The 25,244-nt window shown below is 34.4% G+C and overlaps 6 protein-coding genes and 1 pseudogene across 18 annotated transcripts; 3 read left to right on the top strand and 4 right to left on the bottom strand.

Annotated features, from left to right (window-relative positions):
- Positions 1 to 444: 444 nt before the first annotated feature.
- LOC132636912 (uncharacterized) lies at positions 445 to 5,114 on the bottom strand. 13 transcript variants are annotated; one of them, XR_009581492.1, is made up of 7 exons: positions 4,959 to 5,114; positions 4,185 to 4,376; positions 3,312 to 3,464; positions 3,039 to 3,214; positions 2,158 to 2,326; positions 1,974 to 2,049; positions 445 to 956 (listed from the first exon to the last, which is right to left on the bottom strand). XR_009581492.1 is itself a non-coding variant. In XM_060353994.1 (6 exons), exons 2-5 carry the CDS (start codon positions 4,323 to 4,325, stop codon positions 2,236 to 2,238), a joined length of 561 nt encoding a protein of 186 aa, XP_060209977.1. In that variant the 5' UTR covers positions 4,326 to 4,376; positions 4,959 to 5,114; the 3' UTR covers positions 445 to 956; positions 2,220 to 2,235. The 13 variants fall into 13 exon arrangements, 6 of the variants coding, with proteins under 6 accessions (XP_060209977.1, XP_060209975.1, XP_060209971.1 ...); XR_009581491.1 differs by lacking the exon at positions 445 to 956 and adding an exon at positions 1,074 to 1,353; XR_009581488.1 differs by having other exon boundaries at positions 1,974 to 2,326.
- LOC132638008 (uncharacterized) lies at positions 4,357 to 9,358 on the top strand (annotated as a pseudogene).
- A 4,050-nt stretch (positions 9,359 to 13,408) lies between these two features.
- Positions 13,409 to 17,282, bottom strand: LOC132636909 (uncharacterized). Its single transcript, XM_060353987.1, has 5 exons — positions 17,144 to 17,282; positions 15,723 to 16,278; positions 15,526 to 15,627; positions 14,650 to 15,042; positions 13,409 to 13,793 (listed from the first exon to the last, which is right to left on the bottom strand). Exons 2-5 carry the CDS (start codon positions 15,810 to 15,812, stop codon positions 13,710 to 13,712), a joined length of 669 nt encoding a protein of 222 aa, XP_060209970.1. The 5' UTR covers positions 15,813 to 16,278; positions 17,144 to 17,282; the 3' UTR covers positions 13,409 to 13,709.
- Positions 16,031 to 17,522, bottom strand: LOC132638007 (uncharacterized). The gene is made up of 2 exons (XM_060355005.1): positions 17,144 to 17,522; positions 16,031 to 16,278 (listed from the first exon to the last, which is right to left on the bottom strand). The coding sequence occupies exons 1-2, from the start codon at positions 17,520 to 17,522 to the stop codon at positions 16,031 to 16,033; spliced, it is 627 nt and encodes a 208-aa protein (XP_060210988.1).
- Positions 17,523 to 18,720: 1,198 nt separating this feature from the next.
- On the bottom strand, positions 18,721 to 21,394 carry LOC132638006 (uncharacterized). Its single transcript, XM_060355004.1, has 2 exons — positions 19,107 to 21,394; positions 18,721 to 19,033 (listed from the first exon to the last, which is right to left on the bottom strand). The coding sequence occupies exons 1-2, from the start codon at positions 21,392 to 21,394 to the stop codon at positions 18,721 to 18,723; spliced, it is 2,601 nt and encodes an 866-aa protein (XP_060210987.1).
- Positions 21,395 to 23,271: 1,877 nt separating this feature from the next.
- LOC132638005 (probable disease resistance protein At1g61310) lies at positions 23,272 to 24,237 on the top strand. The gene is made up of 2 exons (XM_060355003.1): positions 23,272 to 23,282; positions 23,675 to 24,237. Exons 1-2 carry the CDS (start codon positions 23,272 to 23,274, stop codon positions 24,228 to 24,230), a joined length of 567 nt encoding a protein of 188 aa, XP_060210986.1. The 3' UTR covers positions 24,231 to 24,237.
- Positions 24,238 to 24,321: 84 nt separating this feature from the next.
- Positions 24,322 to 24,735, top strand: LOC132638004 (probable disease resistance protein At1g61300). The gene has a single exon (XM_060355002.1). The coding sequence runs from the start codon at positions 24,322 to 24,324 to the stop codon at positions 24,733 to 24,735; it is 414 nt and encodes a 137-aa protein (XP_060210985.1).
- Positions 24,736 to 25,244: the final 509 nt, after the last annotated feature.

Here is a 25,244-nt window from a genome sequence, read left to right as displayed (position 1 = left end):
AAAAAAAAACAAAGATGTGGAGTGGGTTTGGTGGGAAGGAATTTTTTTTTTCCCAGATAAAAGGGTAAAATAATTAATAAAAAAATATTATTTCAAAAATATTTAGATATATAATTTTAGAAAAATATTATCGAAGGTGGCTAGGTGTGTTGGAGTATGTGGAGGTGGGGGCTATGATTTTGGGCTGATGGGTGTGTTCGAAGGTCGTAAGGAGAGCATGTGGGATTTATTTTCCTTATTTCTAGTAGGAATATATTCCTTCATACCAAACACACCCTTATATATCTCAATTTTCTTATATTTGGTTGGTTAAAATATTTTATTAAATAAACTAAGTTTATTAGAAGTTAGAAAAATAATTTTCTTGATGGAAGTAGGAAAAACAAATTTCATATAAAAATTTCTTTTTTCTTTTTTTGAAAGAAAAAAATAATATCTACAATAGAAAAACCAATCAGTTATTTCTTTGTCATTCCAAACTAATCTGTTATTTCTTCGTCATTCCCAACATGCCAATATTGGCACTAATGGTACTTAAATGTAACTCGTTGTTCAAACAACTATTCAGAGTTCCTAGAGCTTCTTGTAAGGCTTGTTGGAAAACCCGTTGTCGGACTTGATTAATAGCCTTTGCTCTTCAAACTGAATGTTTCGTTTACCATACATGTTGATGCACTCTAGTCCAACACTTCCATACAACAAACAACATCCAACTTTCTTCTTTTTTTGAACCAACAGGGGCGTAAAGGTTCGTTCAATTGACAAATGACAGGGAGAACCCAATAAGGAAAAAAAAATTGTCAACCAGAATTCAAAAACTAAAAATCTCGGTTCCGCCTCTGTCTCCTTCCTTTGGTACCCCTGCACAGCCGGACAGCCAAACTCTCCATCACTCTTTACTTCAACATTTTCTAGGAGCTCGATAGTTTGTTGGTGAATATCAACAATGACATGTCCTATAAATCAAACACCAAAGATAAACCAATTGTATTATAATCGGGCGAAGATCATAAGGTCGACAAACCAAACAAAATTACATCCTCATATGCTCGTGAATTGACAATCATCCACAATTTAAGGAATTGCCATTGTTTTGATTAAGATTTCTTCAACATTTATTTTACATTCAATGTGTTTCCAAGATAGAGCCTGATGATAGCATCCACCTATGCTTACATCAAAAAAATTAAGCAAAGGTAGAGTATACTAATTTACAGTATAGAACTCGAGATAAATCAAGCTTTCAACCATTTTACAATACATATCTCTCAAAGACCACCCGTTATGATGTACAATCTTGGCTCTACAACCCACTGTGATCATATCTCCATTTTACGAGCTCTCTACTTTTCCCTGCATGCTCAAATCAAAACTCCTTGGTGAGATAAGGTATCGTGTGGATCAATTTTGAAGACTCAACCAATTAAGTTCAAATTATGCACCCAATGGTATTCAATGTTCTATCAAAACAGTGCTCTACTACTACTGCTGCTACTTTTAACTAGTTTTTAGAGCCATTATCTAGTACACCACATAAAGTTGGAAAAACTTGTACACCACATAAAGTTGGAAAAACTGGTCTCCTAAAGGTCTAAAAAAGTGGCAGTAAATCCTCTTACAATTTCCATAACAGTCTTCCGATCTTACACAGAAGTTCGGTAATAATGGAAGTGATTTATGTTACAAATGCGACAATCAACCAAGTCAAGACAAACAATTAAAGGATCAATACTGTAGAAAGGAGACAATTAAGAGAGCTTTTGCCTTGCCAACTCTTAACAGAACATTCAGTCCAGAACACACTGGTGTTTATTCTTCCCCCCATCCCCAAAAAAAGCACAAACAAGAAGTTACATCAGAAAAGTGTTGCTTACGAGGAGAGGAACATAAAAGTAACATAACACTGACAGAAGGTTATCCAAAAAAAAGTAACATAACACGACATAAACAAAATTAAAACAGAAAATAACTACCAACTTAGCTGACAATGATTAGTCCTTGAGGTCTCTAAAACTCCATAAATGAGATCTCTGGGTGATTCATGTTTTCCTTGGAAGATGAATGGTTTGCGTGCAAAGTAAGATGAGTCAACGCAAATCGCCAAATCATAAATGTGCAGACAAATCAACGATCAAGAAGAATGATTTATGAACGTACAAAAGGGAGATTGAGCGACCACCAAATTCAACAGGTTTAGAAGGTATAAGCAGGGACGATACCAAGTACTGAATGTGCTTATTGGGAAAAGATGGCCTCCACTCTATCCAGTGACGCCTGTAATCGTCCAGAATTCATATTGAACAATGGTTCACCAGTGCCTAAAGCCCTGAAAATGGAGTCCAAAATTCATATTAGGTAAAAGTAACACCAAGTTTCAGTCAGTTTTAATTCTTAAAGTACTACTTTCTCTGTTTCAATTTGCTTGTCTTACTTTCCTTTTTAGTCTGTTTCAAAGAATGCATCTTTCCTAATTTGGCAACACTTTAATTCCAACATCTTACATCCCACATGGCATATGTTTTAAGACTACAAGATTAAAGGGCATTATACATATCTTTAGTTTAAGATTAGGGGTGACAAAAGTAGTCCATGAAAACATGACTCACCCAACCCGAACAAGTTTGGGTGGGTCATTTATTAGCTTAGCCCCTTTTTTTGTTTGATACGTTACTTATAGGCATTGTAAAGAAAATATATATTTTCTTACATACATAAAAAATTATAAAAGAACAGATAAAAAAATTGAAACTTAATAAGAATTGGGTGAGGTGGGTTATGACTCACTTTTTAGCCCAACCAATTTCAGCCCAAGTAACTTTTAGTCAGCCCATTTTGACCCACTCAAATTCAGCCCAACCCGCCCATTTGACACTTCTATTTAAGACCACAAGACTCAAAAGTCTTCTTTATTTTCTTAAACTTCGTGCCCAGACAAACTATGACACATGAATTGAAACGGAAAGAGTATACTTTTCAGGAGGCTAGAATCCCAATGATTCTCTACAAAGTGAAAGGCAAATGAGGATAAAGTAACTTGCCCAGTAACTTCTGGAAGTACATAATCTGCTTTCCATCCAAAACGGAAATCCACACCGGGACATAATCCAAGTGATGTTTTATTCCGGATGCTGGAGAGACCATCTCCACCGAAACAAGTATTGAGCTTCCATTTCCAACCAGTTGCATGCAACTGAAAGCTATGGCCTACACCAACCTGTATAAGTTCAAGCAGTTACCCTATAACTTTTATGCTGATAAGGGCTGAAGCAGGAAACAGCACAGTTGTAGGGAAGGAACGGAAAAAGTTCAACCTGAAGATTCAGAAATTTTGTCACTGGGATCTTCTTGGAAAGAAGGCGCACTTCATGACGCAACGGCTCATATATGAACTTCCATTTCCGATCAGGGGCTAAAGGCTTTAAAACCAGCTTAGCCAGATACTCATTGTATGGAGCGTTGTAAAACTAGTCAAGTTATATCATAAATTAAAAAACTAGTTAAAACCATAAAAAAAATTGTAATACAATAGCCCCATTAAACTAATAACAAAGGAAGTATCAAGGAAGCACCATAACTGTATATATTACTTAACGCGTTATTACTTTAGCTTGCAAGCTGCATTCAATAGTTAGCAAATACAGATTTTAGCAATCATAATTTTCAAAGAACAAGTTTATGACTAATTAATCAATCAACATTTTACATCATACTGCACACTTATAAACATACATTATTCGAGAATTTAAAATTCCATTATGTTATTCTAATAAGTTGCCGATAAAGATGGATTAATGATTCTTCTTTTTGTTGGATGAGAAATAAAACTTACCCATAAATCATTTGTAAGAATGAGTGCAAACTTTAATATAAATGTAGCTACTAAAATTCCTTTTTCTTTGAAAAAAATAAAATCACTGGGGCAAAGGCTCGTATATGAACTTCCATCTCCGATAAAGGGGCTAAAGGCTTTAAAACCAGTTGTAAAACTAGTCAAGATGTATCATAAATAAAAAACTAGTTAAAACCATAAACAAATTTTATAATACAATAGCCCATTAAACTAATAACAAAGAAAGTATCAAGGAAGCACCATATTCGTATAATCGACCCCAACTAGTATAGGACTGAGACGTAGTTTATTGATTAAACATCAACGATATAGATGATCAGTGAGAAATTAGTACCTCCAAGTTAACACCAACTCGATAACCTTCTATTTCTTTTCTAAACTTGACAAAAATCTCTGAAGGCATCAGATTGACATTGTAAAGCTCATCCCATGATGTGGGTTCTTCCCCACTTTGACTCGGAACACCCTCCTCCATTCTCAAACCCAAGAATCAATTCAAACTGAAGATGGGTCAACTATAAAACACCTAAAAATCGAATCTTTACGCATAAAGACGATTTCTTTATATATAGCAATCGATACGTGTTCATCAAATTTAACGCCAGAATCAATTCAAATTGCAAATGTCAACAGCCAAACACCTCAAAATCAAATCTTTACACATAAAAATGATTTCCCTATACATCAGTTCATACTTGTATTTATGAATTAATTCCAAGAACCAATTCAAACTGCAAATGGGTCAAGGACCAAAAACCTCAAAGTCAAATCTTTACACATAAAAATGATTCTTTTCTATATTAATTCATAGTAGTTCATCAAAATTTAAGGTCAAGAATCAATTCAAACTACAAATGGGGTCAGCAGCCAAACATCTCAAAATCAAATATCTACACATACAAATGATTTTTCGCACGTTATTTAAACTTGCTCATCAAACTTATTTCCAAGAGTCAATTTAAACAACAAATAGTCAACAGCTAAAGTCCAAACTACCTCAAAATCAAATCTTTATACATAAAAATGATTTCTTTATGTATTAATTCATACTTGTTAATCAAATCTTGATGCTGGAAGGAAGATATGACAAATATAAGCAAGTCAATACCTTGATGATATTACAACTGTAAAAGGGTCAGAAGCAGTGTAAATTTAGTGAACAAATTTACTGGATATTGATGAGAGTGAAGAGATAGAGAAGCTTAATGCTTTGACTCCATCAGTAAAATATGTAGTTCTAATTTATTATGTATAGAGGACAAAAATACCCTCAAACTATTCAAAATAGTTAGCTTTATCCTCAGTTACATTTTCAGTACAAAAATAATTTCGCCTCTAATTAACTAGCTCAAAATTGCCTTTAATTAGCTAAGTAGCTCAAAAATAATTTTAATTAGCTAAGAAGCTCAAAAATAACTTCCCATTAATTATTAGGAAAGGACAAATTTTGCCCTTGAACTATTCAAAATAGGACAATCTTGGAGGTAGTAACACAAAAGGTTACGCAACTACAAGTAATGATCTCCGGAAGTTATGTTTTCTTTTAAAAAAATAAAAAACAAAATCAAGGTCATCCAATTTTTCCTATCTCACATCAAAAGTTCTCCACTTAATATTTGGCCAACAAAATATGATATGACATTTAATTTAGTACACATAAACTTTCTTTTTCTCAATCCACAATGCAATAAGACTTGACCCGATCCAAATTAAAATAGAATTTCACTCTCTCTGAAAGAAAAATTGGCCCATCCTTTTATTAAAATCGTGTCGTCTTCTTTTTCCTTCTCTCAGGCGAAGTCCACAAGGGAAAAGAACACTACCTAGCCATTGGGAATTTGTTTGGCCCATGTTTGGGCTTAATACTGTGATTTGGCCTTTTGGCCCAAACTACTCCAGGTCCAAGCCTAGTAGCTCATTTAATACAAAACTGGAGGTACTAATTTCTTACAGGAGAAGAACCCATAACACAATATAAGGTTTACAAGCTCAATGTGGTGCCTAAGGAGATTTTTGTCAAGTTCAGGAAAGAAGTTGAGGGTTATCGAGTTAGTGTTAACTTGGAGTTACTAATTTCTTACTAACCATTTATATCGTTTTTTTGATTTCCCATCCGGTGTCCAATGCCCTCATTGGAGCCTGATTAAATCTAGATTCGCGCTGGGAAGTCCCACATTGGGAGATAAAGCGCTCCCTAACAAAGGTGACTTCGTACCCAGGGAGACTCGAACCATCTATATCGTTAGTGTTTAATCAATAAATTACCAGCCTATTTAGTGAAGCTTGTGGGGGTAAATATTTATTCATATCGGGTGTTTATACCAAATCAACATAAATTATCGTGGTTAAGTGATTATATGAAGTGAATATATAAATTAATTAACCATGATTAACTGATAGTTGAATATGTCCAGTCACATGTCATGCATACATTTGTTTGGTGTAAAAACCAGGTGTGGTGTGGTGTAAGTTTTTACCCTTTTGGGAGGGCCAAACTATTTTTTTTTTCTTCTTCAAAAAGTGCTTATTTTTAAAAAGTGATGTTTTTCGCTAAGTTTTTGGAGAAAATAAGTGTTCCTGGGTATAGCAAAAGCTATTTTTCAAAAAGTAAAAGAAAGTAGTAGTTTTGTTCGGAAAAAAAAATTGAGAAAAAATACACTTATACGCTCTTTTTAACAAGTTCATCAAATACTAGTTGCAGCTCAAAAGTATTTTTTAAATTAATTGGCCAAACACAAACTACTTCTCACCAAAAGTAATTTTTTGAAAAACTCTTTTGGAAAGAGCACCTGAATTTAAAATAGGTTAGATTTTAATAGTTTGGCCAACCAGGCATCTCGGTTCCCAGGGATGCTTGTGTGTTTTACCTATTAGTTTTGTGTCTATTTGGGTATTTCTGGTTTTAACTAGTTTTTTGATGGTACATCTTGACTAGTTTAACACAGCCCCATACAAAGAAGCTCTGGCTAGGCTTGTTATTGAGCCTTTAGCCCCTAATCAAAGATGGAAGTTCACATATGACCCCTGGCATCATGAAGATCGCCTTCTTTCCAAGAAAATCCCAATAACAAAATTTCTGAATTTTCATGCTTGAACTTTTTCCATTCCTCCCTTACAAGTGTACTATTTCCTGCTTTAGCCTACGAAAACATGACCACTACAATAGGGTCATTTGCACTTTTGTCCTCTTTTGTGCTGGTCTTTAATTTTTACCCTTTAAAATCGAACTTATAGAAAACATATGCCTATACGTATAAGTTATATACCATAATGAACTTATGCTTTTATAGGCATAAATTCGATATTAAAGGACAAAAATTAAAGACAAGCCCATTTGAAGGCCAAAAATTAAGGACCAATCCATTTGAATGCAATTACTTCAGTACAATTTGCCTAATGATCCGCACATTTATTAGCTAAGCCCAACTCATCCAATTCATCCAAAAATTGCGCTGATATGTAGCCCAGATTAATCCATGAGAGGACTTGTCAGAATAATTTAAAAAAAAAACATTTATTTTATTTAATGTGTTATGTATAGTCATAATAAAGAAAAAAATAGTTTTATTAGGTACTCCTTCTGTCCCAATTTATGTGATACAGTAAGGATTTTGACTGTCAAATAAGAAAATCTTTGACTGCGATTTATTTGTATGCCCTTTAAATATTCTAAATTGTTAATTATTGTGACTTAGAACTTTTTATTTGTTTCTAAATATGTAAATTATTTTTCAAAAAACTTAAAGATTGTATGTTTGATTTCATGGTCAAAATAAAGGAGGTTAACTCTTGAAATTGTATTGTATCACATAAATTGGGACAGAGGGAGTACTTAAAAGATTATAAAGAACAAATAAAGAAATTAAAATTTAGAATGAATTGGCCAGGTTGATTTATAACCTTTTTTTTAAGCAAATTTAGCTCGACTTGTTACAGCTCAATTAACTTTTTGGCGGGTAACTTAGCTCATTTTGACTCGGCCAAATTCACCCAACCTACCCATTTGAAACCAGCACTTCAACCCTAATTAGCATAAAAGTTTATGGTAAAAAATATACCTCAACATCATTTTTTCGCCATTTTCACCCCAACTATCAATTGTTCCCTTTTACTACCTGAACTATCACCGTCTATATATTAAAACACAGCCCGAAGATGACAAGGCCAACTATCAGTTATTCTCTTGTCCTGCCTGAATAGTAGATGGTGATATATAGGGAAAAGGAGCAACTGATAGTTAGAGCGTGGAAGTCCCGAAGAAAAGATAGTTGAGGTATGTTTTTGATCATTATCTCTCAAAGATAATATGAGAGATAATAGGGTAACTGTTTGAGCTTATGCAGGTTGGAGTTGGCCATGGCTTTCAGTTGCGTGCAACTGATTGGAAATGGAAGCTCAATACTTGTTTCGGTGGAGATGGTATCTCCGACGTCCGGAATAAAACATCAGTTGGGTTTTTTCCTGGTGTGAATTTCCATTTTGGATGGAAAGCAGAGTATGTTCTTCCAAAAGTTACCGGGCAAGTTACTTTATCATCATTTGCCTTTCACATTGTATTTAGTCGAGAAAATGACCAAAATGATCCTTAATGTAAGGGTAATGGACTATTTTGGTTTTTGATGAAAAGGAGCCTTGACGTAACCGGTAAGTTGTTGTGGTCACGTGTTTGAGCCACGAAAACAGTCTCTTGCAGAAATGTAGGGTAAGACTGCATTGCGTACAATAGACCCTTGTGGCCCGGCCCTTGCCTGGACCCCAAGCATAGCGGGAGATTAGCGCATCGGCTGCCCTTTTTATGTAGCCTTTTGACTGATTTAGTCCTTCATGTATGTAAAAATATGACAAATTTGTTCCAAAGTCCTAATCCTAACAGTTTCACTTAAAAATCTGTTAAAACTAACCGTTGTTTCCAAAAAAAAGATACAATGTCGTTGCTTCCAAACAAAAGTGATATTAGATGAAATTGATTTCTCCCATTAAATAAAGATGAAGCTCGATGAAGGAAGTGGTTCTCACTTCCTTTAACTTTATATGCATTATATGATATTTATTCTTTGGTATATTTTTTTGAGAATTCCATATTCTCCTTCTTTAATCTAATCATATTGTTTTGTGTTATTTGGCATATGCGTTCTTAGACTCATTTTTGTTTGGAAGCAGCATTAGTTTTTTTTTTAAAACAAATAGAAAAAGCTGTTAGTTCTAATGAATTTTTAAATGAAAACTGTTAGGATTAGGACTTTGGATCAAATTTGTCATCTTATTACAAATATGTGAAGAACTATATCAGTCAAGAGGATATGTCAAGGACCAAAATGGTCCATTCTTAGCCCCATAACGATACCGTGCTTTAAGAATTAAAACTTACTGAAACTTGGTGGCACTTTTACCTTATATGAGTTTCGGACTCTATTTTCAGGGCTTTAGGCACTGGTGAGCCATTGTTCAATATGAACTGTGGAACTACAAGCATCGCTGGATAAAGTGGAGGCCATCTTTTCTAATTAAGCTCAATCAGTACTTGGTATTGTCCCTAATTATGCCTTTTAATCCTGTTGAATTTGGGTGTTGCTAGATATCCTTTTTGTACCTTCATAATTCATTCGTTTATCATTGATTTATCTGACACTACACCAAAAGAGGCTTTTAGTGGCAATATATTTTCCTTTTAACGACAATAATTATTGCCACAAAAACATTGACCGACAATTGGTTAATGTCATTAGATCCAAGGTCGGTAAAGCCTTTAGCGGCATTTATTGTTAGAGTTAAAGTTTGGTATTTGCCAGTAATAATTGCTTCTAGAATATAATAGCGGCAATTAAATTAAATTAATTGTCGTTAAAAGCATATTTTGTTGTAGTGTGAACACAAATGAGTTCTGAATTTTGACATACTGTTGAATGTCTTGTTAAAGTTGGCAATACAAAGACTCGCTTAATTGTTTCCTTTCTAAAGTATTGATCCCCTTAATTTGTTTGTTTCGACTTGGTTGATGGTCTCATTTTTAACATCAATCACTTCCATTATTACTGAACCTCTGTATGACCGTCAAGACCTTTTCTGAAAATTGGAACGGGACTTACTATCACTTTTTAGACCTTCAGGAGCTAATTTTTTTTTTTTTTTTTTACATGGTCTACTAGATGATGGCCCTAAACTAGTTAAAAATAGTGGTAGACCACTGTTTTGACAGAACAGTGGAATAGCATTGGCCATTGGGTGCATAATTTGGACTTAATTGGTTGAGTCTTCAAAATTAATCCACATAATACCTCATCTCATCCGGGAGTTTCGAACGAGCATGCAGGGAAGAAGTAGAGAGCTTGTAAAATGGAGATATGATCGATCCCTTTGGGTTGTACATCCGAGAGTAGTGTACATCATAATGGGTGATTTTTGAGAGATATATAAAATGATTGAAAGTTTGATTTATCCCAAGTTCTACTATGTAAATTAGTATTTCTCCTTTGTTTAATTTGTTTGATGTAGCAAAGGTGGATGTTATCATCAAGCTCTATCTTGGAAATACATTAAATGTTGAAGGATGTTGAAGTAATCTTAATTACAACAAGGGAAATTCTTTAAATAGTGGATGATAGTCAATTCACAGGCATGTGAGGATGTAATTTTATTTGGTTCGTCATAGGAGAAAAATCAAAAAGATGGGAGGATGTAGATGTAACTTTAGTATTAAAGGCTGTTTTGTAATGCAATAAGGAAATACATGGTTTATTTGTAAGGTGAAGTGGTATGTGAATTGTGATACCAAAGAATTCACATAAAACATTTCTTTGAATTCACATAAAACATTTCTTTTTTCTTCTTAAACATTTTGTTTTAGAAAGTGCAGAGAAATTTCATGTATGTTGATTTTCCTATCCTCCTATCTTTCATGGAAAAGAGGCGGAAGGAGCATAAAGGAACATTCTAAGAAAGTGAGAAGGAAAAAAATAAAAAAATAAAAGGAAAATGCAGTGACATTCGTGCAGCTGAATGGGGATGAAACATTAATCTGCGAGGTGAATTGGAAAATAGAGCAGGAAAAAAATAAATGATATTCCTTCAACTTTAACCAGAAGTTTCGAATTCGCCTGCCCTTAAATAAGCTGTGTGAGGTAAATTTGAGTTAATTGGGCCGATGAATTTCCATATAGATAATTGGCCGATGAATTTCCATATAGATGGTTAAAAAGGGGTAACGGAAACTTTAATGCATTGCTCTTATATCATCCTTTGCTTGGTAAATTTTGATGCGTAATTTTTTTTATACTTCCTCCATTTCATAATAAGTGGTTTTTCAGTTTTTTTTTTTTAATCAAAATAAGTACTGCTTTAGAATTTCAAAAAGACTTTGGGCAGATTCTTCCAAGATTATCCTTATTTAAATAGTTAAGATTCATTAACTATCTTTTTTCTCTCTAAAAAGTAGTAAAACTTGATTAAAGATAAGTTAGTTAAAAAAAATATCTAATTTTTTAGGAGTGAATAATTTCTCAATGAGTGTGCATGAGCTTAAAAAATCACCTATTATGAAACGGAGGGAATAAGTTACAAGGTTACACTTTACAACAACTACAACATACCCAATCACTAGTGGAGTCTGGAAGGATAAGATGTACGCAGACGTTATCTCCACATTTTACTGGGCTACACTTGATGCTTTTAAAAATGACTTTAGAAAACACATTTCCAAACATTTTCTGGAAAAAAATAGTTATTCTAACACAATTTTTTCCTACCCAATTTTTCTTTTAATTCCCCACCAGAAATATCTTTTCAAAAGAGTTATATCCGAGAAAATTCTGGACCACATCTTTGTTTTCTTCTTAAAGAAAGACCTTGACCAAACCAAGCAGTATGCGCATTTTTTTATTTTTTTTTTAGGTAATTCCTTCTGCTTCAACTTGAAGAACAAAAGGTAAAATACTGAATTTTTTTCAGCCTTAAGTAAAATACTGAATTTTTAAATTTATTTGTAGAAAGTTTTTTTTTCAAGTCCTTCAGACATAAATTTCAATGCTTCTAATTCAGTCTATTAATAGATCTGACTGCTGAACAACTGAACGTAAATCTCTATAAATATATATAATCTGGCATAGTCAAGGTGACTTGCCACTTTTTCTTGGTCAAAAACACCATTTATCTTTGTTTCTCCTTTTTCCCTCATTTTAAAATTAATAAGATATGTTAAAAACCTGAAGAGTCACTTTTAACTCTCTTAAATACACCTCTTAATTATCTTAAAATCACCTTTTCCTTTTTCTCTATAACTTTTCAGATAGAAGAAAATCAAGCAGTTAGTAAATTCAATGTTATGTTTGATTGAAGTTATATTTCAAAGTTCTTAGGCAATATTTGCAAACAAAAATGGATCTTTCTACCTAAGTCAAAGTTCTTAGGCAATATTAACTGTCATTTTTGTATCACAACAGAAGGATTACTCAAAGTCTCGCAAGTCTATAAAAAAACAAAACCAACAGGATTTGGAAGCTTATGGGAGATCTGTACATCATGTCTTCTTTGGTCGGTGCACTTCATGTTTTGGGCAGGTTTGTTGTACAATCACATACCTACTTCTGTAGATGGTTAGATTTTTTTAGCAGGTTCGTTTTGCATCATTATTTTATTTTTTATAAAGCTGACACCATGTTAGAAAAATAGGAAAACATAATTGAAGAAGATAATGACTTTGAGGCGTGAATAAATTGACTTTCCTTAAAGAGATTTTGCATGTATATATATTGGAAAAAATACAAGCAATTTCCTTTAAGATAAAACAAAGCCCAGATTATACCTGCAGATTTTTCTTAGCCACTTCACGAAGGAAGACCTTATTTATAGATTTAGAAAAATGACTGTTCTGAATAGTCATCTTATTTCATGAACAAATATGTCCATTAACTTCAAATTTTAAATAAATTCTAAAAATACAAAGGTTTTTAATATTTAAAGCCTTCAAACTCTTTTTGCCTTCAGTTGTGGGTCAATTCCACTTCATATATATCACAAACTTCTAACATCCCATGATACATGGTAATTAATGGAGCAAACTAATTACTTTAATTTATCAATCCAAAAAATCTTGAACTTGTTGAATGATGTGCGCCCTTTGCTTGATAATCAACCAAATAATGGATAATGGTTTTTTTAAAATAAAATCCTCCCTAGGATAACAATACAAATTTTACATCTTTGATATAAGAGTTACACTACAAAAAAAGCCTCCATTTGCGGGGGTTAAATTCACTTATTGCGGCGGTTGTTAACCCCCGCTATCCTCTGTAGCAGCGGTCCACAAAACCCCCCCAATTCTGGTCGCCGCAAACATTTTTCGGAGGTTTTTTTCCTGACCGCTGCAACACAATTACGGCGGTTGTGTGATGTATTTAGCGGTGGTTATGACCTCCGCAATTGCTATTTAATTTTTTTGTTAAAAAAATGTTCTGTGGGTTAAAACCCCCACAATTCATTTATTTAGCGGGAGTTACAACCTCTGAAAGTTTGAATACATTTCACCAGCTAGCCATTGTTAGCTATGCTATTCTAATACCTTTTTTGGGACAATTATTACTCCAAAACTGATTGAGAATATATGAAGCATCAATTTATTATTCAAATTGTTTACTAAAATCAAGTAACATCAATGTATTATTAAGCCATATTGGCATTAACATAAAGCAAGTATTATCATTAGTCTCAAACCTAATATTAAACACATTCACTCCAACATCAGTATCCTCATTAGTCTCAAAAACTAACATTAAACACATCCACTCAAACCACTAATCACAAAGGATCTGCCACGTCCATTCAATTAACTACCATACTTAATTGTCTAATACAATTGCACGGAACTTCATAGGTTGCCATTACGATTACTGCCACCAAATGATCTTCTTACGTCCGTGGGTGAAATGTGTCCACTAGCTGCATCACTTGGCTACAAAAAAGAATTTAAAATAAAATAAAATAAATCAAAAGGACCACAACTAATGATCAAATCCTCATAATCAGAGATATAATTGTTCATGCTACTTATGTTTGAATCAATAGCTTAAACAAATATACATTCATTCTAGCAAACAGCCACCGTGTCCTTGAAGTGGATAATCCTAGTTGATGCATTTTGTTCTATGGTATACAAATTTATACATTCTTACACAGTATTTCGTCAGTGGTCATATTCTGCAGACTTAGGAAGTGGAAAATCTAGAGTGTATGCGGAGTATGCTAATTTGCATTCAAAAATTGTTCTAAACAAGAAGAAAAAATTTACAGGAATTTCTTCAGAAGAATGGCACACTCAATGCCTTATTACAAATAGGCATAATGCTGGAGAAAAAAACTAGGCCAGACATACTAGCTTAACAAAGAAAATAATTTCTAATATTTAATATGTCAAACGTGGAGATATTAAGGGGCGTAGAAAGTTTGATGGAACTCTTTCTCTTCTAACACATAACGTTAATGTTTACCTCCAAATATAAGAGGGCATTTCACAGGTTCATCCACACAGAAACGTTGCAGTTCTTGAGACACAGAGTATCATCCATCAATAAAGTAGCAATCAAAAAATGTACCTTTATACTTGTTGTCTAGATCCAGATTCCCTAGGTCTCCATTCTTGAATAATGACAATAAAAATAGAGCATAACTACTTACATTCTCATCATCTTAACAGAAAAAGGTACATAGAAGGAACTACTCTAGGTTCCAATAAGTCTACAATGAAGGGATTATAGTTTGAGATTAATTTAGCATGTGAGCAAGTTACATTTCAAAGTTAACAATCTTACCGTTGAAGGAGGAGTAGTAGAAACAAAGATCCCAGCAAATTCTTCAGGTATTCTCCCTTCTTTCCTTATCATATACATCTTGAAAGCGCTCATCATTTCAGTGTGAGCATTCATCAAAAAATTGAGGTTGTCTTGGCTTTTGTTGTGAGCACTCAACATCTGATTGTACTTCTCTTGCCATTGAGAAGAACATGAACCATTATTGTAACTTGAAGCATTCAAATCATTATAACGGGGTCTTGTTTGTTTAAAAGCTCTACTTGGGACGGCTCCTAATCCCAAGCACCTTACCCGTCCAAAATGCTCTTTTCCTAGTACTTTTCCAACGGCATCATTTGGCGAAATCTCGGACTCATCTGTGATGCTTTGAGTCATGGCTTGCTCAATTTTTTCCTAAACACAACACACACGATTAACTCAAGTACCAGTTGACAAGATAAAAATAAATTAAAGCAGATTTTTTAGACTCACTGCCTTGTTTTTCCAAACCTTCTTATTGCATCATAATTCCTCACTTCTACTTGATCCAAAAAAAAAATCCTCACTTCTACTCACTGCTTTGCCAACCATTTTCCCTATCTTAACATTTACCCTAATGATGGTTGCAAGCATTCTGGTATGAGCTTACTATATTTTCTCATTTTAACACTCAACTAAAGTTTGGAACTATTCTGGTTAAAACCAAGAACAGACAGTTTTCCAAACTCTAATATCATTAAGGTCCTTGTAAATGTATTCTTTTTGGATAAGGTCCTCATAAATGTACTCATATTGTCAAGAATCATGTCAAACTACATCTACATATGTAGTAAGAACAATCCACTTGGAAGATGATTTGAAGAAATTTACTGAATCCACAATTACATAAAAACTTACACATATCTCTTTTGCTGCCTCATTGACATATGATCCATCTTCATTCCTATGAGTAGCAAGATAAAGTTGACCTCGTCCAGGATTTTGTCCGCTATTAGCCATCTATAAATAGAAAAATCAAAGCCACAATAACTTAACTAACTTGGAAAAAATTCTAGTTTCACTCAAGTAATCCAAAATGAAGCAAAAACATTAACCATTTCAGCCCTTCTTCTGGAGTTGGGTTTGGAGCCACCGATGTGTGAAATGGTTTGTGTCTTCCGAATTTCAGCATTTCTTTTGCACATTTCATTACAAAAAGATACTCAAAAGTTAAGATATACAAACAAATAGCCATATAATTACACATACCAATTGAAACATTTAAATAAATACCCTTGTTTTTTCTTTAAGGCGGTAATCAACATAAAAAATCCATTGATCCCGTGGAATCCCATCTGGAACTTTATTAATTGCCTCAGCTCTTATCTGATCTCTGCTTTTAAGTGGGTCATCAATTTATAGCCTATACCTTTATAAATTGATCAAAGCAATTGTTGAAGTATGCTGCAGGTAAATCCGACCATTTTTCAAAGTGAATTGGAAATATGGAGCTGTCTTTTGCTAAAATTCCACAAAAACCTGCAAGAATGCCTTGTCCTTCGCCAATAGGAGAATCTAAGTCGTCAAAATCAACCACAATACGATCTCCATTAGATAGATTGAACACGTCCGTTTTCTTCACTTTGAGTTTCTTGATAGCTCCTTGTGAATCTGAAAAGATAAAAACCCGAAATTCAGAAATCACAATCAAATAACATTTGGGTAATCATTTGTTCTTACCATCAAGAACTTTAGCAGAAGACAAGCTCATTTAAAGAAGCTTCAAGATTGCACATGTTTACCTCACATTCTAATTTGTACTAAACTAAAGAGGTTCTCTTTACTGAACGAAATATTAACATTGGTGGTAGGTTTACCCACCACGCCACCTATACGTGTGGATTGTAGCAATCTGCTTGACGATTAGTCGAGATATGCACAGTTGATCCAAACACCACCGTCATTAACCAAAAGCAGAAATGACTTGTTATAATGATTTGGTTCTTATTGACCGAGTAGTTAGCCATCTTACACTACTTTGACATTGATCACTGTCCTAATGATTTGGTTAGCACATTTTATGTACTTGAAAGACTCCATGTACACCTCTTCAGATAATTACATGCTTGAATGTTTTGTTTGGGAGCAAATGAACTGGTTCTTCTTCAGAAGTCTTAGGCAACAGGTATCTTGCTAATATCTTGGACCTTCCTGATTCTAGAATTACCACAATTGTTTTATTTTTCTTGGACATAGAATGTATACCTATTCTAAGTTCTCTAGATATATATGTTGCTAAACTCGTTAAAGATTGGCGACGTTAGAGTTATTTTGTTTACAGTTTTCTTTAGTACTATACTAGTGTCCTTTTCTAATGTCCAATCATCTGTCATTTTCAACAGCAAGGAAGCTACACCATGTGAAGCAGAACTAATTTTGCCAGTCCCACCCCCACAACAGCGAGAAGAAGAAAGAAGAAAGAATAAGAATAAGGAGGAGGAGGAAGAAGAAAGAAGAAGTAAGAAGCAGAAATTACCTATTGCATCTACCGTCCAATGTGACATAGACGCACGTCCACTAGACTTTTTAGGTGGTTTCGACTGTGACGCAGTTTGAATTGATGGAATCGGCTGCTTTGTGGTTTGACCTGATGGAATCGGCTGCGTTGTGGTCCGAACTGATGGAGTTGGCTGTGCTGAAGCCTGAAATGAAGGAGTCTGCCGTGGTATCGGTTGAAGAAATGAAGTCAGCCGTTGTTGACGAAGATTCTGATTCAGTTGTTGATGAGGTAATGGCGTATCATGAAAATGTGAAGGTTCTGATTCAGTTGTTGATGAAGATTGTGCTGCACCTCGTGAAGTAGATGCTGAGTGAACTGAGTTCTGTACGTTCTCGTAACGCTTGGGCTTCGGCATATCTGCAAGCAATAAAAGTAGATGAAACACACACATAGCTAGTTGATTAACAAAAACATATCCAGGGTTAAAAATACTCACCAGGATATTCAGCAAATTTTGATAAGATCTGAATATTGAAATGAAATTTGAAGCAAAAAAAAAAAAAATTAAAGAATGCAAGGTTTTTGGGACAATTTTCTGATTTATAAATGGAGATTGCAGCTAAATTACCAATAAGAACTAAGGAACGGAATGAAAAACTACTACTGATTTGGCATTGAACTACGAAGCTTAATTCCTATTCAGACATATGCTCCTCTATTGCAATTGGGACATTTTCATAATCAACATCAAAAAATTGATCAAAATCTTGTTGTTGGTATGGCTCATTCTCGTACATTTCTCCTTCATCAAGATCTCCCATGTCAAACAAATCTCTTGGCTTTAAATGTACAACCACACTCCATCCTTCATCAGTTTCATCATCAACATAATAGACCATATTTGCTTGAGATGCTTCAATATAAGGATCATGATCCTCACGATCGCCGGTGTGAATCAATCTAGAAAAATTGACACAATTAAAACTCCAAGCATCTCTTTTGAACCCTCTACCCCGAGTAGTGTCAGCCCATTGACATTTGAAGAGACAACCCATGAATCGACCATAATAATTAAGCTCAATAATATCTTCCACCTTCCCATAATATGGCAATTCCGCTTGCCTCGCATATCTATCAGCATTAGATGCAATACACAAGGTGTCAGAGGTAAGGAAAACTCCACTGTTTTGAGTTTTCGATCCTTGTTCTCTAGACAAAGTCCGAAATTTGAATCCATTAATGTTATAAGCAGTGAACCTTCTTGCATTTGTCATCGGACCCGCGCTAAAAACTCCAAATCAGTAGAGATTGTATTGGCTATATCCGGATTCATAATCTAAATAAACAAAATTAGTTCTGTCAAATACAAAATTCAGACAAGAAACTTAATTAAGAATAGACAAACATTTGACTACCATTCACTTACTCTCTTTGGAAACCAATCAGGAAACTCCTTATTAACTCTCTTTTCAATTTCTGTTGGCAAAAGTTTTCGACGACCTCTTGAACTCTTTCTTATGTGATCTCTAAATTCACTACGAAGGAGTTGACTGTATCAATTTAAATCACTTCACTCTAATGTTTTTATCAGAATTCAAATAAATTTATATTTCTTACTCAATAAACGGCTTTACTGCTGCACAGTTAAGTAACACATAGCGATGAGCTTGAGTCTTCTCCAGTTGAGTCAAAGGGAAATTTGAGCCTCCGACAGGTTTACCTTGTGGAGGGAACAACGATGATTCCTCAGGAGCCATGTTATGATTTGGTTCATCATTTACACGTTTAGGCCTATTTACTCTCGACTCCATATCCTCAAAATAACGAGAATAAAGAGTCAGAGCTTTTTCAACTATGTAACCTTCAGCTATGGAACCTTTTGGTTGTGATTTATTCCCTACAAGGGACTTGAAATGGCCTAACAATCTATAACCAAAATAAGAAGATATTAGAAAAGCATTTACTTCGAAAGAAAGAATTTTGAATGTCAAATATTTACCTTTCAACAAAATACATCCACCGATAATGTACCGGACCACCTTTCATTACTTCATCCACTAGATGGACAGTTAAATGAACCATTACAGTAAAAAAGGATGTAGGGAACAATATCTCTAAGTGGCAAAGTGTGAGTACAATCCGATCTTGTAGCTTTTCAAGGTCCGAGAGGCTCAAGGTTTTCGAACAAAGTTGTCTAAAAAATGAAGAAACCTCTACCAAGGTTGCCACAACCTGGTTTGGAAGCACATTTCGAATTGCTATGGGCAATAATTGCTCCATAATGATGTGACAATCGTGAGTCTTTAATCCAAATATCCTCTTATTATCCAGATCAATACCACGAGAAATATTACTTGAGTAACCATCCGGCACAGAGACATTCTTTAAAGTTTTGAGAAAGGCAAGTCTCTTATTAACTGGAATGGTAAATGCAGCAAGCCAACAATTCTCATTCTCGTCTGGCCATAGATCGCGCCTTATACCCATATCTTGTAGATCTTTTCGAGCATTAACATGATCCTTTGATTTATGTTTATCATTTAGCAAAGAGTATATAACATTGTCGAACACATTCTTCTCAATGTGCATAACATCTAAATTATGGCGTAACAAGTTGAATTCCCAATATGGAAGATTAAAGAATATGCTTTTTTTTCTCCATTGTTGAGTTACATTTTCCCCAACATTTCTTTGTCTATTTCTTTTCCTTCTATTATTCAACTCTGTTGGTCTTCCAAATGTAACATCAATTTCCTTCACTTGTTGCAAAATGTCTGACCCGGATAACTTTCTTGGCGGGTTCCTCTCCTCCACATTGCCAAAAAAATGATGTCTCATCAATCTAAATTTATGATTTCCTGCCAAAAATCGGCGATGACCAATAAAGCACCATTTTTTACTGTGACGAAGTCGACAAGGTTCTGTGTCAAAATTGCAAGAGGGACATGCAAAACCAGTATGTGTGTTCCAACTGGATAAAATATCAAGTCCGGGAAAGTCACTGATTGTCCACATAAGAGTTGCTCGCATTCTAAACATTTCATTCTTTGATGAATCAAAAGTTTCCACACCTTCACACCATAACTCATTCAACTCCTTAACAAGGGGTTGTAGGTATACATCTATATTATTCCCTACCGTACGTGGACCTGGAATGATCATTGATAGGATCAAATTTGGTTGCTTCGTACACAACCAAGGTGGCAGGTTATATGGAATCAAAATCACTGGGCAAATGCTATAAGTAGTACTCATCGCCCCAAAAGGATTGAAACCATCACTAGCTAGGCCTAAACGAACATTTCGGGGATCAGAAGCAAATTCAGGAAAAGTAGTATCAAACCTCTTCCACGCCTCACCATCTCTAGGATGCCTCATGATTACATCTCCATTACTATTCTTTGCATGCCATCGCATATGCTCTGCAATCTTAGAGCACATGAACAATCTTTGCAATCTTGGTTTTAGCGGAAAGTAACGTAATATTTTTGCAGGCATTTTCTTTTGCTTCTTCTTTTTAGCAGGCACATGATTAGTGTTTCTCTTCCTGTTAGGCTTCCATCTAGAGACGTGACAATGCTTACATGTTTCCTCATCAGCATCATCTCCCCAGTACAACATGCAATCATTCGGACAAGCATCTATCTTGATATAATCAAGAGAAAGCTTTTTTATGGTTTTCTTGGCCTCGTAGAAAGAATTAGGGATCCTTGCAAACTCAAATGCATCCCTAAGTATATCTAGAATCATAGTCATTCCCTTGTCACTTAGCCCAGACGAACACTTTATCTGATACAACTTTAACAAAAACTCTAGCTTTGAGTACTTGGACCCTTCAAATAATTCTTCACTTCCATCTCTAAGCAACTCAAAAAAATCTTTGTTATTTGAAGGAGTATCATTTAACATTTCTTCTTCTCCAACTACTTGTGACGGACCTACATAAATGTGCTTATGCCTTGAGCCCTGAAATGCTTCATTAATTAATAATTCTATAGGATTTTCAGGAGGCAATGTATCTGGGATAATCTCTATGTTTCCGGAGTTTTGCAATAGATCTGTTTCCCCTTGCATAACCCAAGTGACATAATTTTGAGGGAATGGCTTGTCGATCAAATGATTGTACACTATATTTCTAGTCTGCCACTTCTCATTCCCACATTTAGGACACGGACATTTTATTTTATTTCTTACAGCTCCGTTCGTAAATGCAAAATCTAGAAATTGATTCAACCCAATCAAATATTTAGTTGTGGTTCTAGGCATTCCAATCCAAGATTTATCCATCGGGGAGTACTGGTTTATAACCTTTCAACAAGTGAAACTGATGAACAAAAATCAGATTTTTGAGAAGAAGAGTTGAATATAACCTACAGAAGTTCATGGGAAAGAACAGTTTAGTAACCTAATTTATGGATATAGCATAAACAGAACAATATTTGTGCTTGTGTATTAGTCGAGACAGAATTGCGCATCAGAAACCCAATACAAACAAGCTTGTTGGTTGGTTTGAAGCGATTAATGAAACAAAAAGCTGATAACTGAGAAGTAGGAAGTATACAACAAACAAGTAGTAGTCATCATCTTTTGGTTAGAACTAGTCATCATCATGAGTTGTCTAGCCAAAATTTGTTGCTTTACTTCAGAAATAAAATTTTACAAACTAGTCCAGTTAATTCCATTGTCTAAGTAGATTCACACACAAATCTAGACAAACACAACTACCTAAGTCGTAATAAGCTAGAATTTGAAATCTAACTCGATTCACACAAATACCTAATTTTTTTCAGTAAGCTACAATTCAACTATGAAATCTAACATTTCGCTGAGCAGAAATATGCATATTTCAATGATTGATGCAAAAGCACAAAATCAGTGATAAGCGAAATGTGTTCATCAAATACGAAGAAATGCATATGAAAAAGAGATTATACTACAGTGTTTGCTAAACACAAAGCATAAGAATTGCAGATAATCAACGAATTTAGCTAATAAGGTTCAGCATTTCTGTTTCATAATTGACCATACAGTTTTAAAGCCATATTAGCAATACTTACCCATATTTGATGATACATGACCACATAAAGCAATAATCCTGAACGTTCTAGCAGTTAATATGTTGTATTCCATTTTACACCTAAGTTAGTTAAGCTGTGCTAAACTTGAAAATGACAACAAAAAGTAGAGGACTCTTACTCCATTTCAGCTTTCTCAATGCAATCCGCGGTGAAATCAAACAAGCAAAAGCAGCATTTCAAACCAAAAGAGGTATTTTTACATGCCTAAAATCATCACAGCTAGCGAAAAAACATTACTTACAAAACACAAATAATTATGTACTAAGTTTATCAGTGATATTCAGGTTAATTTCAGTAGAATCAGTGAAAAAAAAACACAACTATGCAGAGAAAATCCACATGCAGGTTACAAATTAAATTAAATCACAATTTGAAGAATAAGGAAGAAGAATACCCCCAAAATCTGAATCCGTAGAAACTTGATAAACTCAGCCACAGTAGAAACTTGAAGAACTCACCGATTTTCTACATTAACTTACCCCCAAAATCTGAATCCGTATGATTGGGAGAATTTTAGAGAGAGAGAGAGAGTGAGATTGAGAGAATTTTAGAGAGAGAGAGTGAAGAAAGTTCTGGAGAATGTAAATGAATTTTAGAGAGAGAGAGAGTGGAGAAATTAAGTTTTTTAAAATATTTGAGGGAAATAATTAAAAAGCGAGGGAAGCTCAATATTTGGGCGCCACTTTTTTTTTAAGGTCTGCGTAGGTTTTAACCCCCGCAAATTCAATGGAAATTAGCGGGTCCTACACTAACCTCCACAATTAATAAAATTTTGTGAAGGTTATAATAACCCCCGCAAATAAACCTCCACAAATCTAGCGTTTTTTTGTAGTGTTATGTGCAATTTGCATAGATTTTGTTACATCCGAATGGTAAAATTGGCTTAGGATACTTGCTAGATTATATGGCAAAACAGGTAAACTTGGCTTAGAATCTCAGGCATTCGTTTAAATTGACCAATTGAGCACTACAAGTATATTATCTTTTCAGTGTTTCTAATGTTTTAAAAGTTATTCCATTTTACATGAGCAGTGAAATACTTTCCGTTGTTAAATCTCGTACTTTAGATTCTATCAATTCTCAGTAATGGCTAGCCGGTCTGATATTACTTTCCTTTGTTCCATATTATATGAAGGTATTTTACCAGACATGATGTTTAAGGTGTTGAATTTGACATATATATTATAGTAGCAACAATTAAAAAGAGTAATATGATTGAAAAGTTAGTTTTATTGAGAAAACATCATATTAAGATTTGAATTTGAATTGCACGCAAAATACGTACTGTCTTGGGCTCCTTGATGCCATTCATTTGATTTATTTTTTTAATAAAAGAATCTATTTAAAATGATTACGTTCATTGATCAGATGTCCAAGAAATTGAAATGCTAAACCAAAATAAAAATAAAAAAAATTGAACTACATTCGTAAACTACATATTGATTATAATTTTATCATGCAACTAAACTCCATTTTTTTTTATTTGTAGTGATTTTTGTAATATCATGGAGAGTTTTACTAGGAAGGTAATTGATTCTAGCGTAAAGGATGTCAGAAGTGTTATTGACTTCGATGAGAATTTGAAAACTCTGGAAAGAAATATGAAGCAATTATCAGATAAAGTAGTTGATGTGAAGACAGAAGTTGAGAATCGAGAGCAATATGGGAAGAAGAAGAGGAAAAGAGAAATTGATTCTTGGTTAGACGATGTTATGAAGGTCGAAGAAGAATTAAGTGCCTTAAAAGAAGAAGTAACAAGAGGGGAGATAAATCCTGGTGCTTTGGAGAAGTTGAATGGAAGGGCTGGAGAACTTCTTGAGCAAAGTAAACATTTTGGAACGCTCGTACATGATATGTATGAGCGCGAGGAGTGTCTACTATTGGTGCCTCAAGTTCACGAGAAAATATCAGAAGAAAATATAGAAGACATTTGGTCGTGGTCACAGGATAATAATGTCTCAAGCATCGGTATACATGGTAAGGAAGGTGTGGGCAAAACGACTTTGGCAAAGCATATATATAATCGTCTTATTAAAGAGACTTAGTATCAAGTCTATTGGGTTACTGTCTCTCCAGGGTTTAGCATCAAAAGATTACAAGATGATCTTGCCAAACATATGAATCTGGATCTTTCAGATGAGGTTGATGAGCAGAGAAGTGGCAGCCAAATTAAGTCGGACGTTCAAAACAAGTAAGAACATTGTTATCATATTGGATGATGTCCGGGATCGCCTTTGCTTGGAGAAGTTGGGTGACCCTCTTGTTGTGGAAGGCTGTAGACTGATTCTGACTACTCGTTCATATGAAGTCTGCCGAAAGATAGGTTGTAAGAAACTACTAGAAGTGAAGGAACTCGATACTGAGGATGCTTGGGAATTGTTTACGAAGAGTCTAGGGTCCGAGACTGTGCTTAGTCCAGATATCGAGCCTATTGCCAAATCCATGGCAAGAAGGTGCAAGGGCTTTCCACTCAGGCTCATCACTTTCGCGGAAAGCATGAGAGGGGTGACTGATATAAGGGAGTGGAAGAATGCTTTGAAAGAGTTATGATCGGCTGAAAGATACAAATATGCAGAAGTGCTTGTTGTACTGTGCTTTGTATCCTAAAAAATACTCTCTCTGTTTCAAATTTGTTTGTCTTAGTTACTATTTGGACATCCTTTGATCATAATTTTTTCAAATATTTTGAATTCTCAACTAATGTGACTTCTAGTACTTTTTATGCAGTTTCTAAATATGTAACTTTTATGGAAATTCTATATCCGAATTCACATAGATTATTAGTTAGTTTGATCCTCGTACTTCGAATCAAGCCCGATAAATTGAAACAGAGGGAGTATATAATTGGTAGATGGGAACTAATTTGTTGATTTATCATGGAGGTGTTAGGTTTCAGTTTAAATGATGACATGTCTAACCACGTATCCTTTGCAGGAAATCAGCGATACAAAGACAGAAAAAAACAAGAAAGGATTTTTTTACAGCAAATTTAGAACTAATGGATTATATAGTCACGAAAGAAAAGCAAATCACGAAAGAAAAGCAAAACTTACATTTTG

This window comes from Lycium barbarum, chromosome 4 (genome assembly GCF_019175385.1).
Source record: "Lycium barbarum isolate Lr01 chromosome 4, ASM1917538v2, whole genome shotgun sequence".
Lineage (NCBI taxonomy): Eukaryota > Viridiplantae > Streptophyta > Magnoliopsida > Solanales > Solanaceae > Lycium > Lycium barbarum.
The sequence above is the reverse complement of the archived record's forward strand: the minus strand, read 5'-3'. Positions and strand labels throughout refer to the sequence as shown.

Bases quoted from the DNA above. Each gene is read 5' to 3' on its own strand.
- LOC132638006 (XM_060355004.1), bottom strand. From the start codon at position 21,394: ATGGATAAATCTTGGATTGGAATGCCTAGAACCACAACTAAATATTTG. The intron at 19,034-19,106 runs GTAAATATTTGA...TTTTGGTTATAG, and splicing joins TGGATGTATTTTGTTGAAAG to ATTGTTAGGCCATTTCAAGT.
- LOC132638007 (XM_060355005.1), bottom strand. From the start codon at position 17,522: ATGCCGAAGCCCAAGCGTTACGAGAACGTACAGAACTCAGTTCACTCA. The intron at 16,279-17,143 runs GTAATTTCTGCT...TTATCTTTTCAG, and splicing joins TTGGACGGTAGATGCAATAG to ATTCACAAGGAGCTATCAAG.
- LOC132636909 (XM_060353987.1), bottom strand. From the start codon at position 15,812: ATGTGCAAAAGAAATGCTGAAATTCGGAAGACACAAACCATTTCACAC. The intron at 15,628-15,722 runs GTTAATGTTTTT...TTCTATTTATAG, and splicing joins CCAGAAGAAGGGCTGAAATG to ATGGCTAATAGCGGACAAAA. The intron at 15,043-15,525 runs GTAAGTTTTTAT...TGTTGTGTTTAG, and splicing joins AGGCAGCAAAAGAGATATGT to GAAAAAATTGAGCAAGCCAT.
- LOC132638004 (XM_060355002.1), top strand. From the start codon at position 24,322: ATGAGGTTGATGAGCAGAGAAGTGGCAGCCAAATTAAGTCGGACGTTC.
- LOC132636912 (XM_060353994.1), bottom strand. From the start codon at position 4,325: ATGGAGGAGGGTGTTCCGAGTCAAAGTGGGGAAGAACCCACATCATGG. The intron at 3,215-3,311 runs GTTGAACTTTTT...GAACTTATACAG, and splicing joins CAAAATTTCTGAATCTTCAG to GTTGGTGTAGGCCATAGCTT. The intron at 2,327-3,038 runs GCAAGTTACTTT...CTCCATTTTCAG, and splicing joins GTACTTCCAGAAGTTACTGG to GGCTTTAGGCACTGGTGAAC.